Source organism: Eucalyptus grandis, chromosome 11, assembly GCF_016545825.1.
Source record: "Eucalyptus grandis isolate ANBG69807.140 chromosome 11, ASM1654582v1, whole genome shotgun sequence".
Lineage (NCBI taxonomy): Eukaryota > Viridiplantae > Streptophyta > Magnoliopsida > Myrtales > Myrtaceae > Eucalyptus > Eucalyptus grandis.
In genome coordinates this window covers 7951354-7969365 of record NC_052622.1, presented here as the reverse complement: position 1 = coordinate 7969365, position 18012 = coordinate 7951354, and the positions used below count along the sequence as shown (strand labels likewise).

The window sequence follows — 18012 nt, the reverse complement described above, 5'->3', positions numbered from 1 at the left end:
TCTCTCGCTTTTAGTCCCTTTTTTAAGACTCCCGCCGGTCCTCTCTCTTTGGCGTCCCTCCAAAATGGCCCCGGATCGGTCAAAACCGCCGGCTTCTTTTCTTTCTATTTCCAGCTCGAAGCTGCCACTAATCAGTCTGCCCTTCCTGCCCTGCTCTGCTTCCGTCCTTCGCTGCTGCGCTGCTGGGTGCATGGAAGAAGATGAGAGCACGGGCCGGGCCAGAGGGGATAGGAAAAGAGAGAGGCTGGGCCAGGCTCAGTCAGTAAAAGAAATATCGGGCCGGGTCGACCCCGCCCCCTTCCGCTTTTTTCCCTCCTTTCTTATTTTTTTAAGAAAATTTTAATAATAATAATAAAGATAATAATATTGATAAATTTTGTTAGTATTAATGCAAATTCTCTTAATGTCTATTGCTGCATAATTTAATTATACCATTTTTTATTTAGGGGCCAAAGCTTAATCCCTAATTTTCTATGTAGTTTATCATTAAATGTTTAGCAAAAACTAATGTGTCAACACATGGCTTTTTGTTAATCACCAAAAAAAAAAAAACACATGGCTTTTTGTTGAAAAATGAAAATCATTAGTCTTAATTATATTAGTTCTAATGAGTTGAATGAGCAATCATTAAAATTCTAACGTTTCCTTTAATGCTTCCTATAAAGTATACTCTAATATTTGTTAAGTACACATAAATTTCCCCGATGTCATATAACAATGATAATTAAGAATTTTCTAACTGTTATCGAGTCCCCTACATTTTAGGTCAATATGTAACATTCACATTTATTATATTCAAAATAAATGCAAATATAAAAACAGTTAATAGTACAAAAAAAAAATCTGATAACATGTACACCACATGGACGGCAACATACACACCACATGGATGCCAACATAGCATATGAACGTCACATGTACGCCACATGGACGCCAACATAGCAAATCTAATAACAACAAGTTAATAGAATTTATGGTCACGCCAGCTAATGATATTATAATTTTTTTAACAGGAGGATTACATTAAATGAATTTTTGAAAGTTCAATGGCTAAATTGAATAAAACAAATATTTAGCCATCACATTCAATATTGAAGAAAAGTTCAAGGATCATCCACATCATTATCCCAATAATTAATAGAAACTATTTTATTTATTTTGTCATTTAGATGACTATAAATGCATAAAGAATCAACTAACGTTCTTTCAATAGCCAATTTAACTTGTTTAGTCTCTTTTATATCGTTCTATATCCAAATTGACAAATTACATCAATTGATGTTGGAAAATTCCTCAATTACATTTTTATAGACTAAGTGGCAAAATTATGTATACTATGATGATACTCGATCCGACGTGTCATGATTATTTTAAAGATAAATAAAGAAGTTGGGGTGCAATGGACAATCGGCACAACCCCCCTGCCCAATTCCATTGGGGAAATGGAACAGATTTAGGGTCAAATGCTTAAAATCCTATATTGAAATCCGACATCCAAAACTCTACTAGGATTTGAGATGGTTTTGAGATTAATCCGACTAGTAAATATGAAACCAGAATGTGATAAATCAAATTAAATTTACTTTGTTACAAAACTAGAAGTTTAATTTCTTGAACCCTCAAACAAGATCTATTGCAATCTAATCATCAACAATAATCATTGCAAGTATATCTTTTTCCATCCGTCATTAGTTTCTAGATTTTTATGATTGCCGATCTTAAATATTTGTACTTTGTACTTTTTCTAATCAAAGATCAACAACAGATGAGTTTTAGCCAATTGGTTCTGTTTGTCAATTTAAGTATGTTCAAATGTGAGATTGTTTACTTGTTAAATGAATCATATGGCTGGTTGAATATATCCAACTAAACGGGGTTTGGCATTTTATATAAAAACCCATAACGGGTTTGGTATGTGGAGAAAGTTGCTGCACAGATTTGAGACGATATCATTTTTCACATACATAGATAGTTCTCACAGGCAGATTTAGGTACGTACCATAGTCCCGACGTACAACAGCACCATGAACGGGCGGCATGCCTTCTATCTTCGATGGTTCGAGCAAGAGTGAAAATAAAACCTCATGTATAGTGGAGTTGTTGGTGTCGAGGGCCAGGTAAAGGGGAGATTTCTCAGCCACGTTCTTCCAGTACACAGGCTCCAAATCTTCTCTCAACAAGAGGCGCACCATGTTGAGGTGACCGTTGAACACGGCCTCGTGCAAGGCGGTGTTTCCATGTTTGTTCTTCATCCTCAGGATCCGATTATTACCCTCAACATTGGGCAAGTCTCTTGCCCGGCAAATCAACATCGTGGCGGCTCTAGATCCCCCGGCCTTAGCGGCCATGTGGAGTGGGGTATCTCCCCATTCATTATGGGCTGCTATATGAGGTGGTCACTAACGTGATCAAGCAGAAGCCTTAGGATGTCGTCCTTGTTGGCGGCTGCTGCAATGTGGAGCAGTGAACCACTCCATAGCCCCAAGAAATTGAAAATGGCAGATGGATCGGTTTGATTGGGAAGCTCTTCGATCGCAGAAATGAACATTTCGACGTCGGCGCCTTTGATGACATCAGCCAGTTTTCGAGCATCTGCATACGTTTTTGCTGGATCTTGTCCCTCTGCGGCTTGCGCAGCTGCCAATGCATTATTCATTCTCTCACCTCTACTCTTCCAAATTTCTTCTTCTTCCAAAGAATCCATTTTGTTCTCCAACAATTCCGTGGAAGCTCCTCCTTCATCCTTCTGGATCTCCTCCTTGATCGACTTGCTCATGCCAACGTCCTCCCCTCCTATAGATAGCTTTACGTCCATCGAGCCTAAGCCATTCAAGTGATGTGGCTATTGCGATTATAGTTTATTTTATATATACTTCTACAAGAGTCCCTCATATTATCTTGTAATGGTCCAACTAATTTTACATCTTCAAGATAAACATACTGAAAAAGTATATATAATGCATGAATGTATAACGATCTCATATAGCATCTGCATGCGCACAACCTGATCTTCATGTTGTTCTTGTTAATATAATTATTAACTAACTATCTTTTACACAGTGACTTAATTGTTGTCAATATTTCAGTCTTTCAAACTCCAATCAGTCAAGGTTGAGTGCATCGAGTATTCAAAGGGAAAAAAGATTAAAATTCTTGGTTAAGTCAATGGCCCCTATTGGGATAAAAGGATGTGTCATCTTTAACGTAAGGATTTGAAAATAAGTGCAATTGCAACATTGTCAAGCAATCAGTAAGCCTTTCTTTACTAATTGTTTTTCAGTTGAATACGAGCCCAATTTGAGAGTCACACTGTCTTACAGTTGGCCAAGTATTCAACTGCCAAAACTTTGGATTTCTAAAAAAAGATTTAAGCCTAAACAATGACTTTTACTATTTAACAGGGATGGCTTCCATTTCGAGGAGCTCTGAACTAGGTCAAACTTCAAGAAGAGAGACTCTTTCATATGATTCTTTTTTTTTTTTTTTTTCCTTAAATTATGGCAACCACAGCACAACATGAATCAATGAAAAAGATTTGTTAGCACCGATTTGCAATTTGCTCGTATTCTGACTAAACTTCTTGACAACAATAGGTTTCTATTTTGATGGATGAAATCGGTGTTAGCACCGGTTTGTGATCCTTTTGGTTAACGTTCACTTTCCTTTATAATAGATTTTTTTCTTTTTTTCAAACAAAGACGGAAAAGACAGCCGATTCTAGTGGCTTTCATCTTCCTGATGACAACCTAAATTATCTCCTCGCACTTATTTCTTTCATGAGTAATCTTTCACTTAAGCATCGGTGGAAAATCCTATTGGACTTTTTGCAGGTTGTTTAGCGCTTGGACCCGCCGTTCGCTATTAGCTGCTGACCGCACAGATTTGTGCTTTGACAAAGTTAACTTCAAGATAGGCATATGTATGTATAACAATCTGACACTGTATCTACATGCGCACAACCTAATCTTCATATTCTTCTTATTTACATAATTGGTTGCTAGGTCTCTTTTACATTTTTACTTAACTTTTTCTCACAATCTCAGTAATTCCAACCCCAATCACTCAAAATTTGTGTGTATCGATTATTCAAAATGGAATAAAATTGCTCAGAATAATATAGTTAATTGTGTACTAAACCTCGTGACATATATAATTGGAAAAAAGGTGCAAAAATATTCTTAGTTGAGTTAATGGCCCTTATTGAGATATAAGTCTTTCTTTATTCGTTGTTTTTATTGACAGTCACGCTATTTGACAATGGCCAAATTGGATTTGTAAAAAAAGATTTAAGCCTAAACAATGATTTTACTAATTGATGCTCTGAACTAGATCAAATTTCAAGAATAGAGACTTTTCTATGTGATTAATTTTCTTTTCTTTTCAATTTTGCAAAGAAAAGAGCAGCCAGAGCACAATATGAATTCATGAAATGATTTATTTATTACTCAATCTTTTAGTACTCAACTGTGGGCTCTTTCATGAATATAGTGGTGGCTGGTGGCCTTTTTCACCGCCCGACCTAATTGCCTGACCCGATTGAACCATAAGAAGTAAAAACAAAGAAATTGAGCCAAAAAATTAAAATTAAAATAAGCTTAGGGAAATCACAAATGGGACAAACTTTTAATATTGATGTAGTGGTACGATCATTGAATAGAATGAACCAATCAGAGAGAATATAATGACAAGTGTGTGATCCAGCATCAAGATTGAAGACAATTAGAATTAACAAAGGAAATATTAGACAATTAGCAAAAGAAAAAGGAAAGAAAGTATTAATCAATTTGAAAGACACGTACCCTCCAATACGAAACTTCGTTCTCCAACGATCTATAGGTAATATTGAAAGCAGTGAATTCATTTGTCCCACAAAAGATGAACCAGAGCAGCCATTTTATATTACATTAGAGGGATAAACTTCTTGTTGAATGAATCCTCGTACATAGTTCCTTTACTGTTTTGAGTCCCTTTAACTGATCTTGTTCTTTGCCTCCCATAAAAGCAAAGGGGCATAGAGATTCTCAATTAGTCCTTTTGTCGTCAGCTTTGGTAATTATGCGTATGATCATCCTTCGTGCCAATTGCCATGACATACTAAAGTTTAGTAATTATGGACATATTATTCTATGTCAAAATTTATTTACCGCTCAAAACACTACTTGACCGCGTCAAAAGCTTGAACCAGTTTTATTGAAGGTCTGTGGGCCCCAATCACGATAAAAGATGTTATGTATCAAGCACACAACCGAAGCGGCTAACCAATCATCACATGGCTTGCCAAATACGCATTTTTTATGGCGGGTCCATTGCCGTGAGCCTCAATGGCGAGGCCGATATCCCGATTGCCAGGGACGAGCAGCCAAGATGGGCGATTGTTGCAAGCTCAAAAATAAAAAAACGACAATTCCACTAATGGCGACAGCAGATGGTGGCAACTCTTGGATGGCATGTCGTAGATGCGCAGTAGTGGTTGGCTTGGACTCGGCAACGACAACCCCACCGATGGTATCGTCAAAAGAAGGCACAAAGGTCGGCTCAGAGGTGGCTGCGGGCGTAGAGGAGGAAGAGAGAAAAAAAGAAGAGGGCTAGGTGCTCCGCTAGGGTTTTGTGATATTTGGATTAGGTACAGGGAGAACTAGAAAGATGGATACAACGGATGGATCCACTATGGGGATAGCTAATAAACATCTGTATAATGGACCCAAGCCGCAGTCCTCGTTCTTCAGCAGTGACGAGTGGACAATGCTACTCCGGGTCAATGACATTGCTATTTTGAACAAAGGGACGAACGTAAACCGACATTTTTGCACACATGTACCCATAAATGTTCCCTACTTTTAACAGTCGAATAAACCGAACGAGAATAACATTGAGTTCCATTCTACGTGTCGATGCCAACCAACATTGAAGTAAAAACCAGAGGTCAGAGGAGGAAAACTACACCACATATCTAGTCACTTTTCCACAATTTCCCCTCTCCCTGAGTTAGGTATTGCAGTTCCTTTTAGCGTACCCCTGACTAGATTTCAGCGTCCGCTGCTCACCAGATCATACCTCAACATAAATCAAACCACAAACTCATTTGTATGCATAGAGATTTTAGTGACAATTGCCAACGTTAATTCAATGGAACACATGATACAACCACTTATCATCACAAAACAGTTACATATATGAAAAGCATGCTCATGCCATTCGATTTGGTGCATCATTGGACCACAAGCCAGACTAATAAGTCGATTCGTCGATCATATATATGCAGAACAGTCTTGGTCTTTGAACACTCATCAAGTTCATCCCAGATTGCAGGTTTCATAGTATGATGCGAACATATCTTCGTAGCAGTGGAATAGAATTTTCAATTGGTTGCAGAACTCTACAAGTCTCGTATTCGTGCTGAGATGCGACACTCTCCAAATTGACGGTCGGAGCCATCAGATTTGGGGCTCCTGCTCAATGCCGCAACCGAGCTCGAGCCCTCCAGATCTAGGACTCGAGCTCGTTGCTGTGACATATGTCAAGCCCTCCAGATCTTGGGCTTATGTTTGACGTTACGGCGGAGCTTAAGATCCTCTAGCTTGCCGTGAATTGGGAGTCGCTGACCTGAACAGCAAATAGAGCAGGGTGATTAGATATTGAGGGAAAACAAAGCAGATGATGAACCGTGAAGATAGGAATAAGGAGACAATTCATGGCAAAGAAAAATGGAAGAAAAGGAGAAAAAAAAAACATGAAAAAGAAAACTAGAGAATTCAGAAAATTTACTCAACAAGGTCAAGTAAATTTGTCCACACTAGACGTCGGGCCGCTGGCCATATCATGAAGGCCCACTAGTAATGGCCGGATCGCCATGTTAAATTTGTCATACTAAAATTAATCTTTTAAAGTTATATTGTCAAAATTGAAAATTTTAAAATCGAACTCAAGTCCGTACAATACAATCAAACTCAAATCCCTTCTTTCTTCTCTTCCATAAGAAGTAAAATGAAGAAATCGAGCCAAAATAATTGAAGTTAAAATAGAGATAGGGGAAATCACAAATGGGACAAAAGGCAATGAAGTGAATTTCATAGCTGATGACTCGCATCCGCGAAAGTTCAAGCATGAGCAGAGATGATTTTGGGAATACTAGGATAGAAATTTGATGCCACAAGAGCAACAGGAATAATCCATCTGCATATGTATCATCTTTTACATCCAGAAAACCATCATGCTTTGGAAAAAAACTTATACCTGTGTTCAAATTGAGGATGTTCAAGATCATGAAGCTATCGAAATTTTTCTCTCAAGAAATTGTTTAATTCTAGGGGAAAAGTTAGTTTTTTCGTCATATGAACCGATGAATAATTTGGAATCTATATCAAATTAATAGATAATTTCGATCAAACAAATTTCCTCAGAAGACATTACAGTTTCTTCATTTTCTCTTGTATAAGATCTTGATTGTTAATGTAAGAGCATAGATAAATCATCCTATTTGAATTTAGCTATGCTAATAGAACATGAAAATAGGCCTGGAAAAAAAGAACAAAGCTTTGATTAGATTGATTCAATTGCGGGAAAGTAATCTACCATCACTGTTATGGCTCTCATACCACGGTTTCATACTTCTAGCTACTCTACCATATATTAACTCATAAGGCGTTAGTTGGTTAGTTGTGACTTAATCCGAGAACATAAATATGGTGCTTAAAAAACACACCTAATTCGGTGAAATAAACTGTCGATATAGATTTGATTACAACGGGAGACGAATGATTGTTTACAAAGCTAGATAGACAGACATGCGCGAGTGAAAAATGAAACTTTTACAAGTTGAGAAGAAATAAAATGAACTACTTTTTGATAGGAAGTTAACTGTTTATTAACGATTTGCTCAAGAAAAATTAACGTCTTTATCAGACTTAATTTCTTTTATCTTAGTTTTAAATGATGAAATAATTTATTAAGAAAAAACTAATTCGATCAAGAAAAATTAAATTCTTCCAAAATAAGAGCCCATTGACAAAATAATATTTAGAATTTATAACTTCACATATACTTGAATAGCGTTATTAGTAGGGGTTTCGCGAACAAAGTGCGTGCATGACTTCTTCTCTATACACGACGGACGAGTAAGGATTATTGGTACTAATTGTATCGTTTGACAATAACATCATACAATTCAAATTTCTCATGCTAATTCGATTTTCATACAATAGAATTATCATTTAAATTTGGATTTCATCAAGTAATAATCTAAAAAAAATGAAAAAAAAAATACATTAATGGGTTGATTTGGAAATATAAAAGAACAAAGTACAATTTGAAGTTTAAAAGATAAGTGGAAAAACGAAAGATAATTCTATAAAATCTGATATTTGTTTGAGATAAACGGAAATTGAATATTTATTTTTAAAGGAAAAAAACACTAGTGCTGCCATGGAGGGCGTCAACCTTCCAAATCGAGAGCCACGCCATCACTGTGAGCCTCAATGGTGAGGTCCATATCCCGACTGCCATGGGCGAGTCGTCGAAACGGCCGACAGCTGCCATCTCAGGAAAAAATAAAAGCAAAAGCGGAGGCATGGTGGCTGGGCTCAATCGGGATGCATGGGAAAATGGAGCATACTATACAAGGACGAGGGCGGACGGCAGAACTTGAATGAACTTTGACGAGTGTTTGTAGACCAAAGCCGTTTGTGCATACATACGAACAAACGGATCGACTTCTTAATCTGGCTTAAGGGGATGTGAAAGGATTCTTCTTCTAGAATTATAAACACCGAATCGAGCGGCATAAACATTCTTTTCCTGAGGACTGAGGGGGAGAGTTATTTTCATTGCCCATGACACTTGTTGAGTGAGCGTCTAGGATATCATGACTCCAAGTTTGCCGCAAGTTGGACTGGTCCCTGATAAATCGTCCTCGGCCGGTCTAGACAAACGATTTCATGAGAGGTAGGCTTTTACATGTTAAAAACTAAAGATTTGATTTCCAAGCTGCGAAACGGATGAAATGACCCACCCATCCATTCAATGGAGACAAGATAATACATGTATCATTGTCATGTTTAGTTAAATTGCAACGCAGTTATTTTAAAAGCTTAAACTCTTTATAGCCCAAAAAATAATTTAGCTCGAATACTTCAACACTCATCTTTGTGAGTAGTTGGACTTTGCTCCAATTCTAAAATATGAGAGTACATAATGTAGATTGTTTGAAAATGTTTGAATTGAGAATCTCCAGCTCTGATATAATGTGAAATGTTGTGGAACTACGTCCAACTATTTTAATAATATGAGCTATTGAAGGAAGAGGTGGTTTAACTTAAATACTTCTACAATCATCATTAATGTAATGCAATAGGAAAGCAACTATAGAATGAGCCAAATAGATCAAGGCAAATATATACTTGTTTCTGCAAATCAATCTTCAGCGTCACCATCAGGCGGACTAGTTGAAGTCTTGCTCGCCGTTCTGTGTACTTTCGAGTCATCCGAAATGAACGTCCTCTCAATTCGAAATAATATCATGTAAACGCGAAAGAGGCTCGATATCAGAGGACGGATGGGACGAAGGTGCTTCTTCCGAAAGCGGGGAAGCCAGCTTAAAATTATAGCAACGAACGGTGATACTAAAGCAGCTGTGATAACGAGGACGAAAATGGATCCCAAAATTACCATCACGATGGCAAGCCAAGGGAGTTTTTCAATGGTCAAGATGACGCCAATTAAGAAAGCGGCGGACGTTGGCGGGAGTGAAATTGCTAGTAGCAGTCCTGCAAGGTGGCATCCAAATATCGATATGTGGATTTCAGTCAAGTACGTAAACAGGAAGCCAATGACCGAGGCCATTGAGCATAACATCGCCACGGTGTTGCAAATCACGAAGGCCTGGAACTTTCTATTGTCCAGCAACGTAGCCATGCCCTGGTCATCTTTGGATGCCAGGTCTGAGCCATTCAATCCTCCCGGAACTGCGAAACCAGCTGTGAAACTCACACTGGCCACAAGCGTTGCCACCACCAACATGGTATTGATTACGTCATCCGCTTCTTTAGTTGGCAAAAGTCCGTGAGGGTGCCATTTGTCTCGAGCTTCCGGCTTACTTATGATACGATCTGATCTATCATATGACACGCTTAATAACAGAAAGCGTGCCAAGCCCTGAGAACGGAAACGTATGAAAAAGGAAAGAAAGGAAAAACTGTTAGCGAATCGATAACGGAAACAAACTCTGGAGTCCTCATTTAAAGGGAAACTTTTACTTCTACAGATGCAGTGTCCACAATTTTAAGAATCAAAACTAGAGTAACAAGTTCACTGCAAATGAGAAAAGAGTCATGAATGAAATGTATGCGGTTCACCTTTGTCATAGGTTGACTTACTGATAATGTAATGAGATTGAGTGGTCAAATTTGCCGCCTTGACCCCTTGCTTTTTAAGAAAAAAAAATAGCAACATTGACAACTCCTGATCTAATTTATAGGCTCAATTAATCGAGACATGTGACAATTTATCTCAGCATTTATCAGAAATATTCACTTGCTTCTAACCGCGGACATATTCATGGGCAAAATTTAAGTAACTCCTATTAAGGCTAAATTAGAGACTTGTGCAATATTAATCCTAGAGGTGTCTCGGCTATTCCACAAAATTGATTATTGCTTTCATAGTCCCATTGTTGACTGCGAGACATAATGATTTGAATATAAGATCTACGCTTTACTAAGGTATTAATCTCTGGAAATTCCTAGTAAGTTGATGAATAAAATAGTGACTGTTCATGTTACCTACCCTCCGTAATCCCGTTTGTGAGGAAAGTCCAGCAATGTCGACAGCAGCCAAGCCTTCATGGTTGAGAAGGTAGGGGTCCATTTCTTCATCCAGCACGAGATGCATCAAAGCGGTGAGATGTAAATTCTTCACTGCCAAGTGTGAAGCTGTATTTCCATCATCGTCTCTTTCATTTATCATCTCCCTCAGATCCCGATGTTTGAGTATATATCTCACTACTTCTTCTCTTCCGTATTTTGCTGCCACATGAAGAACGGTTTGTCCTTTCCCATTTACCCACTTTGACACCAGATGTAGCTTATTGATTAGTTCAACATGACCCCTCTTGCTCGCTATATGAATGGGAAGATCCCCATTGTTGTCCTGTTCTTGAGCCAAATATTCGGTTTCTGGTTGTAAGAATTTGAATACTTCGGGCACATTCCAGAAAGCTGCTAAATGGAATACATTACCGCCTCCGGAGTCTCTCATTGCGAAAAGCTTCGTGTCCTTTCTGAGTATTTGGCCGAGTAAATCTGGAATCAGGAGCTCCAAATTAGGGGCCACCATCCGCATAAACATTTGACACCGGTTGGGCTTGGTTGGTTTTAATGCATCTTAACCCGGGATAAGGGCATCTTCAACGTAACCTTAATCACTATTAGGATTCATAGTCGTTGATGGGGAATTAGATTGCAATGGTGAAACTAGTGGTGATAATTTCGATTGAATAAATCAAGGCTTTGAAAGGTTTATCTAACCCATTTTTGGTTTTAAAAAATGGCTTTTCAATCTATGAATTTCGAAGTATTGTGACTTTCCTTCTCTAGCATCATGGAACACAATATGTGAGACTTTACATAAATTTCGAAAGGATCCCATTTATGTATTTGGGAATGACTTTAGACAAATTTCAGACCATTTTCTTCCAAAGCAATGCGACATCAACATGTACTAAGATTTTACTGTAAAAATCTTACTAAATGACATGGTAAATTATATGACATTTCCATCTTATGAAGTATCTATAGAGTCCACAAATATAATGTTAAGGGAAAAACAGAAACGACATTTAAATAGCTAGGGCAAGATCAAGAAAAGGAGAATGGTATTTTCCTATTATGTTCGTCAAATTCTGGCAAGTATAAAGCAAATGTCAACTTCTTCGTAAAGGTGGGCACCTATTAAGCTCAATTAAGAAATTGCATATTTACCAAACCTTTTGAGCAAAAACTAAGTAAACTTTATTTTAGAGTCGAGCGGAATCCACCCAAGTCAGAGGATGTGGCGCCACCATTACACACACTATATATATATAATCTTCACATATAAATTGAACTCTTCTGCGTTTCGTGGATTTGAAAGTTTGCACATTCAAATTAAATCAAGGTAAAATAATATCATAAAATAATATAAAAGGCATAAAGGCTTTGTATGAATTTTTAGGCACCACATTGATGTGGACAAATACAAAGATGGATGAATTTTTCCTAAACAGGAATATAATTCTATGTTAAATTTCGACGTCTACCTAGCTCATGAATCTTTGTACTTTCACAATCTTGATAATGTGAAAATCTCATTCTAAAAAATCAAATACACATCTAATGTTCTTATTTGCGTATGGATACATACAATAAGTCTATAGAAATAATATACACCTAATGATTCACTATTAACATTTAAGATTTACTTACTTCGAAGTCGTAAGATTTTATGTGGGGGTTTAGTACACATGAGGACCTTCTGTATTTTCTTTTTTGTGATTTCTAATGCATGTCCAAAATGAAAATGCGATAGGACACAAAATTACGTGCATAGAGTAAAAGAGGCTGCAAGATTAGTTTCAACTTGCATTGGTTGGGAGGTGTTATCAACATAGCTGAACAAACTATATTATTTATCAATCTGAATAATCTAAAAATGTTTAATGATTATTATTAGGTGAAAGCACGTATGTATGCATACGTTGATTTATGGATTAATTGATAATTCGAATGTGCACAGGACTTATCGCCCCGAGGTGCCTTGCCCAAACCGAGCAAATTTTCCCGGACTAGGCAAGAAGATACAGGGCAGAATTTATGCGGGCACGGTCTAACGTATATCAACTACAAGTAATGCATTAGAAAGTAGATTTTCATGAGACATAACTAAAGATATTACAATTATTCACTTAATCTACAAATTCATGATTAAATTGAAATAGGTATTATTTTATAGACTTTGTAAACATAATAGTCTTTGGGCTATTGTGAGAGTAACAGCATATTGTGAGTTACACACTTTTGAGGGAATAGACCCACAACAATTAATTGTTACTTGTTATTTATTTATTTTTTGTGATTCAAAATAGATTATTATTTTTACAATATATTAAAAACTATCATCCAATCATTTCTATCATTTTATTACCTTGATGAATTTTCATTTAACATCACATTGATTCATCATTACAATTATATGACTATACAAAAAATAAAATGATATATCTTTATGAAAAAATAAAAATAAGATAATTATGATGAAACTTTTAATAGATGTATATACTCGAACAAGTTATGATTATTTTAAAGATAATTAAAGAAGTGTGGGTTCAATGAACGCTCCCCATAAGCCCGCCCTCTGCCCAATTCCATTGGGGAAATGTGAAATGGGACAGATTTGGGGCAAATGCTTGAATTCCTAGAGTCTGGAATGTATTTGAGCTGATTGATTATGTTGTAATGGGAGATAATTTGTTTATTAGGAGAATGATATGGCAGTTGCAACTTCTTCATGGGCACCCAACTATTTTGATAAGCAAGGCGTGAAATTTTATGTGAACACCCGTAATAGATTAGGGTAAGCACAAAGAGTGGTTGCACAGATTTAAAATGAGTTCAGTCCACACATAGATATTTCCCATAAGTAGATTTAAGTACGTACCATATTGTTTACGTGCAACGGCACCAAGAACGGGTGGCAAGCCTTGTATCTTCGATGGGTCGAGCGATTTCGATAATAAAACCTCAAGTATCTTGGAGTTGCCAATGTCGATGGCCAGGTACAAGGGAGATTTCTGATCCTTGTTCTTCCAGTACACAGGCTCCGAATCTTCCCCCAACAAATGGCTCACCAGGTCAACGTCACGTGCAAGCACGGCCTCGTGCAAAGCGGTGTTTCCATAATTGTTCTTCTTCCTCAGGAGGAGCCTGTCCTCGACATCGGGGAGGTCTTTTGCCCGGAAAATCAGCATATTGATGGCTCCAATTGCCTTGAACTTAGTGGCGAGGTGGAGGGGGGTATTCCCCCAATCATCTCGGGCGGCTATGAGGTGGGCATCGACACGCTCAAGCAGGAGCCTCACGATGTTGCTCTCGCCGGTGGCTGCTGCAATGTGGAGTAGCGAACCCCTCGATAGCCTCCGGAAATTGAAAACGGCAATCGAATCAGCTTGACATGCAAGCGTTTCGATCGTGGAAATGATATCTTTGACATTGGCGCCTTTGATGACATCGGCCAGTTTTCTAGCAGCTTCATACACTTTTGCTGGATATCGTTGCTCCGCGCTTCGCTCAGTCGCCGATGCATTATTCAGGGAAGTTCCTCCTTTATCCTTCCGAACCTCCACCTTGATCGGGGTGTTCATGACAACCTCCTCTCCTATAGATACCTTTACGTCCATCGAGCCTAAGCTTTGCAAGTAATGTAGTTATTGCAAGGTTACAAGGGTTATGTAAGGAGACAATATATTAATTTAAATATGAAGTAACGCATTTAAATTTTTATAATAGTATTATAGTCCTCTAAATTTTATATGGATCCAAACATAAAATTTCTAGTTTAAAAGTTGTTTCACAAGATCAGGAAGCGTGAATAAACAAATGATTCGTTATGATAATTTAGGTCCAAGAAATTAATAGAGAAAATTGTCCAAAAAATCATAAACCTATTATACATTTGCCAATTCAGTTTTAAACATTTTCATTTTTTGCCAATTTAGTCCGTCCATCTATTTTTGGCTAGAAAATGCTGACTTGGACACCGACAATGCCATGTAGAACCACTGACGCTGACGTGAATAATTCTTAATAATATTTTAATATTTTTTGAATTTTTATTCTTTTATTCTTTTATTCTTTTCTTTCTTTTCTTTTTGGCTTTCTTCTTTTCCTTTTCTAGTGGCCGGCCATCAGCCATCGGCCATGGCCGGCTAGTTGGCCTTGCTTGCCACAGGGGAGGCCCGATTGGGCAAGGGCAAGCCCAAGTGAGGGGAGCCCTCACCTAGGCACGGCCCGACGAAGGTTGGCTTATCGACCCTCACCCGGCCGATGCCCGACGAGGCCGCATTGGCCTGGGGCAAAGCCGGCCTTGCCAGATCTAGTCTGGGCAAGGCTGATACTCGCCTAGGCAAGGCCTCACATGATTTGCTCTGGGCAAGCCTTGGTGAGGGCTTCCCTCGCCCGACCAACGCGCGATGAGGCCACCCTTGCTTGGGCAAGGGTAGCCCTCACCTATGAAGTACGGACATGTTGGATGAGCTTCTGTGTCGTGTTCAACATGTGTTGACGTGTTTGGCATGCTCGGACATGCGGTCAACATGTGTCGGATTTTTTGACATGTGATCAACTCTTCTCGACACATCCAACATGCGTGTTCGGAACTGCAAGAGGCATGGTCGGTTTCGGGGTGGGTCTGTAAGTGTAAAGAAATAGAGAGTCGCTGAGAAGATGATGGAGGGTGGAGGCGAGGCCTAAGGAGCGAAGGTGAGGCCGTGAGCGATAGCGAGGCTGCGAGTGATGATGAGGCCGCGAGCGATGACTAGGCCGCAACTACAAGGGGAAGGCTAGAGGAAGAGTAGAGATTGTGAGAACCTAGAGAGTCGTGACTACGATCCTGCGATTGAGGGCCGAAGGCGAGGCTGCAGCTACAAAGGAGGAGGGGCCGGAGGTGAGCGATTGCGAGGGCACCAAGAGAGAGCAAAGATCGACAGGAAGAGGGTCGTGTGAGGAGGAGGAGTAGGAGGAGGTGGCGGCAATGGCTAGGTTTTAGAGTTTCTTCCTCTTTTAGTTTTAGGCTTTAGAAAGAAGAGTAGAAAACAAATTAAAAATAGGGATTTTGATGGGATTGGGCATACAATTTTCAAGAAAGGCAATGGCAACCTAATAGGGGTGGGGGTTTGGGGAAAGAAACAAGGGAAATAAATTTTTGGGGGGAAGAAATGACGGTAAGAAGTTTTTATTTTTTTTTCAGGGGCAACGGCTGGCTTGACAGGGGTTAAGGGAAAGAGACGAGGAAAATAAATTTTTTGGGGGGAAAAACGAGGGAAATTCATCACATTCATTCTATTTTGAAAAATTCCTTTCCAACGGCCCTTTTTTGTACTTCTTTGAACTTGCGATTCAAAATCTAGGCAAAATATAATAAAATATATATATATAAGAGATAGAGAGAGAGAGAGAGAGAGAGAGAGAGAGAGAGAGAGAGAGAGAGGAAAAGGGCAAAAATGAATAAAAGAAAATGGAGGCATCTTCTAGGAAACGAGGGAGTGATTTTTTTCTTTATTTTTATCAGAAATAATAAATAAGTGAGGCTAAAAATAATGATAAATTTTTTTCATTGTAGAAGATCATAGATTTATTTAAATAAGTAAATTCTAATTTCATGTCAGTCATTAATTTCATCAACTACTTTTGTTAAAGTTAGAAAAATATCCCCAAACATCGATACGCATTAACTATGAATATGTTTTTGAATTTCCTATGAATAGATTTATTAATATTATTAGTGTAAATTCATTGTAGACTCATTTTTATTATTTATTTATTTATGAATTTGAATCAAATTAATTAAAAAATATTCATTTAATATACAATATGTCGGATTCTTTTATTTTGAGAAATAACGTGTCGCGTGTCAGTGCTACTTAGGCCCTCGCCTCGTTTATGCGAGGCCGGCCGGCCAGCCACTGGAAGAGTAAAAGAAGGGGGTAAAAAAAGAAAATAAAGAAATGAAATGAAAAAAAGAAAAAGAAAAATGTTGAAAATTAATAAAAAATAAAATATTATTAAAAATTAACTATGTCAGTGTCGATAGTCCTACGCTGGTGTCCACGTCAGCATTTTCATGCCTAAATTGACAGGATGGATTCAACTGGCAAGAAATTAAAAGGTTTATGACTGAATTGGCAAAATTAAAAAGTTTAGAACTTAATCGGTAAAAATGCAATAGATTTAAGACTTTTTGGATAATTTTCCTGAAATTAATAAGACGCCATAGATTTGCATGGTGGTTCGGCCCAAGGTACCTACTCTTCAAAAAGAGACCAGCAAAAGACTACGAGTGCTCAAACAAAAAATCCTCAAAAAAGAAAAAAGAAAAAAGAATCATAGAGTAAATTAGAGGTTCGCCCTCAAAAAGTGCAATGGATATATGCCTTTCACGGGCGATGTCGTGCAAAGTGCAAATTAAAAGAAAGCGCACTTTGGGCTGCCTAGAGAAAGAGCGGTAGTCCTAATGCAGTAGGAAACAAAACCTATCATATTGATATGCTAGTAACATCATCGAGTAAGAGTGAACCAATTAAGAAAGAATATAATGAAAAGCGTGTGATCCAGCATCAAGATTGAAGACGATTGACATTAACAAAGGAAATATTAGCCAATGGCAAATGAAAGAGGAAATAAAATATCAATCATTAAATAAAATAAAAAAATACATTACCTTTCAATAGGAAAACTTGCTTCTTCAACGATCTAAAGGCAATGTCGACAGCGGTCGAGCGTTCGTTAATCGCAACTCCCTACCCAACTTGTTTATACAACGAAAGATGAACCGAAGCCGCGAGTTGGGCGTCCCTTGCGGTTGCCATTTTATAACACGTTAAAGGGCTCAACTTCGTGGTGAATAAATTCTCGCACATTTTTCCTATTAGCGTTGAGTCCCTCTTAACTGAATCTATTATTTGCTTAGCTTATATGCTAATAAGCAAAATGGAATCACGTCCCAGATATTTATATAGGCCTTATGCAGCAAGCTTTGGTAATTATGTAAAGTATCATCCTTCATTTCTAATACTATCACGTACTAAAGTTTAGTAGCTATGGACAAATTATTCCGTAGTTCAATTTAGGAAACTGATATTATAGTTCCCGTATTTTGGCCCTATGTTCAATGTTATTATTGAAAATTCAATTCATTTAATGTGGTACTTGAACTATTTCTAAATATCTAATGTAGTTCCTAAACTTTAAATTTGTTTACCATAACTCC

General features: G+C 37.9%; 1 protein-coding gene across 1 annotated transcript; it reads right to left on the bottom strand.

Moving 5' to 3' along the window:
- Window positions 1-9288: 9288 nt before the first annotated feature.
- Window positions 9289-17576, bottom strand: LOC104427134 (protein ACCELERATED CELL DEATH 6). Its single transcript, XM_039304632.1, has 4 exons — window positions 17464-17576; window positions 13687-14430; window positions 10780-11294; window positions 9289-10149 (listed from the first exon to the last, which is right to left on the bottom strand). The coding sequence occupies exons 2-4, from the start codon at window positions 14423-14425 to the stop codon at window positions 9409-9411; spliced, it is 1995 nt and encodes a 664-aa protein (XP_039160566.1). The 5' UTR covers window positions 14426-14430; window positions 17464-17576; the 3' UTR covers window positions 9289-9408.
- Window positions 17577-18012: the final 436 nt, after the last annotated feature.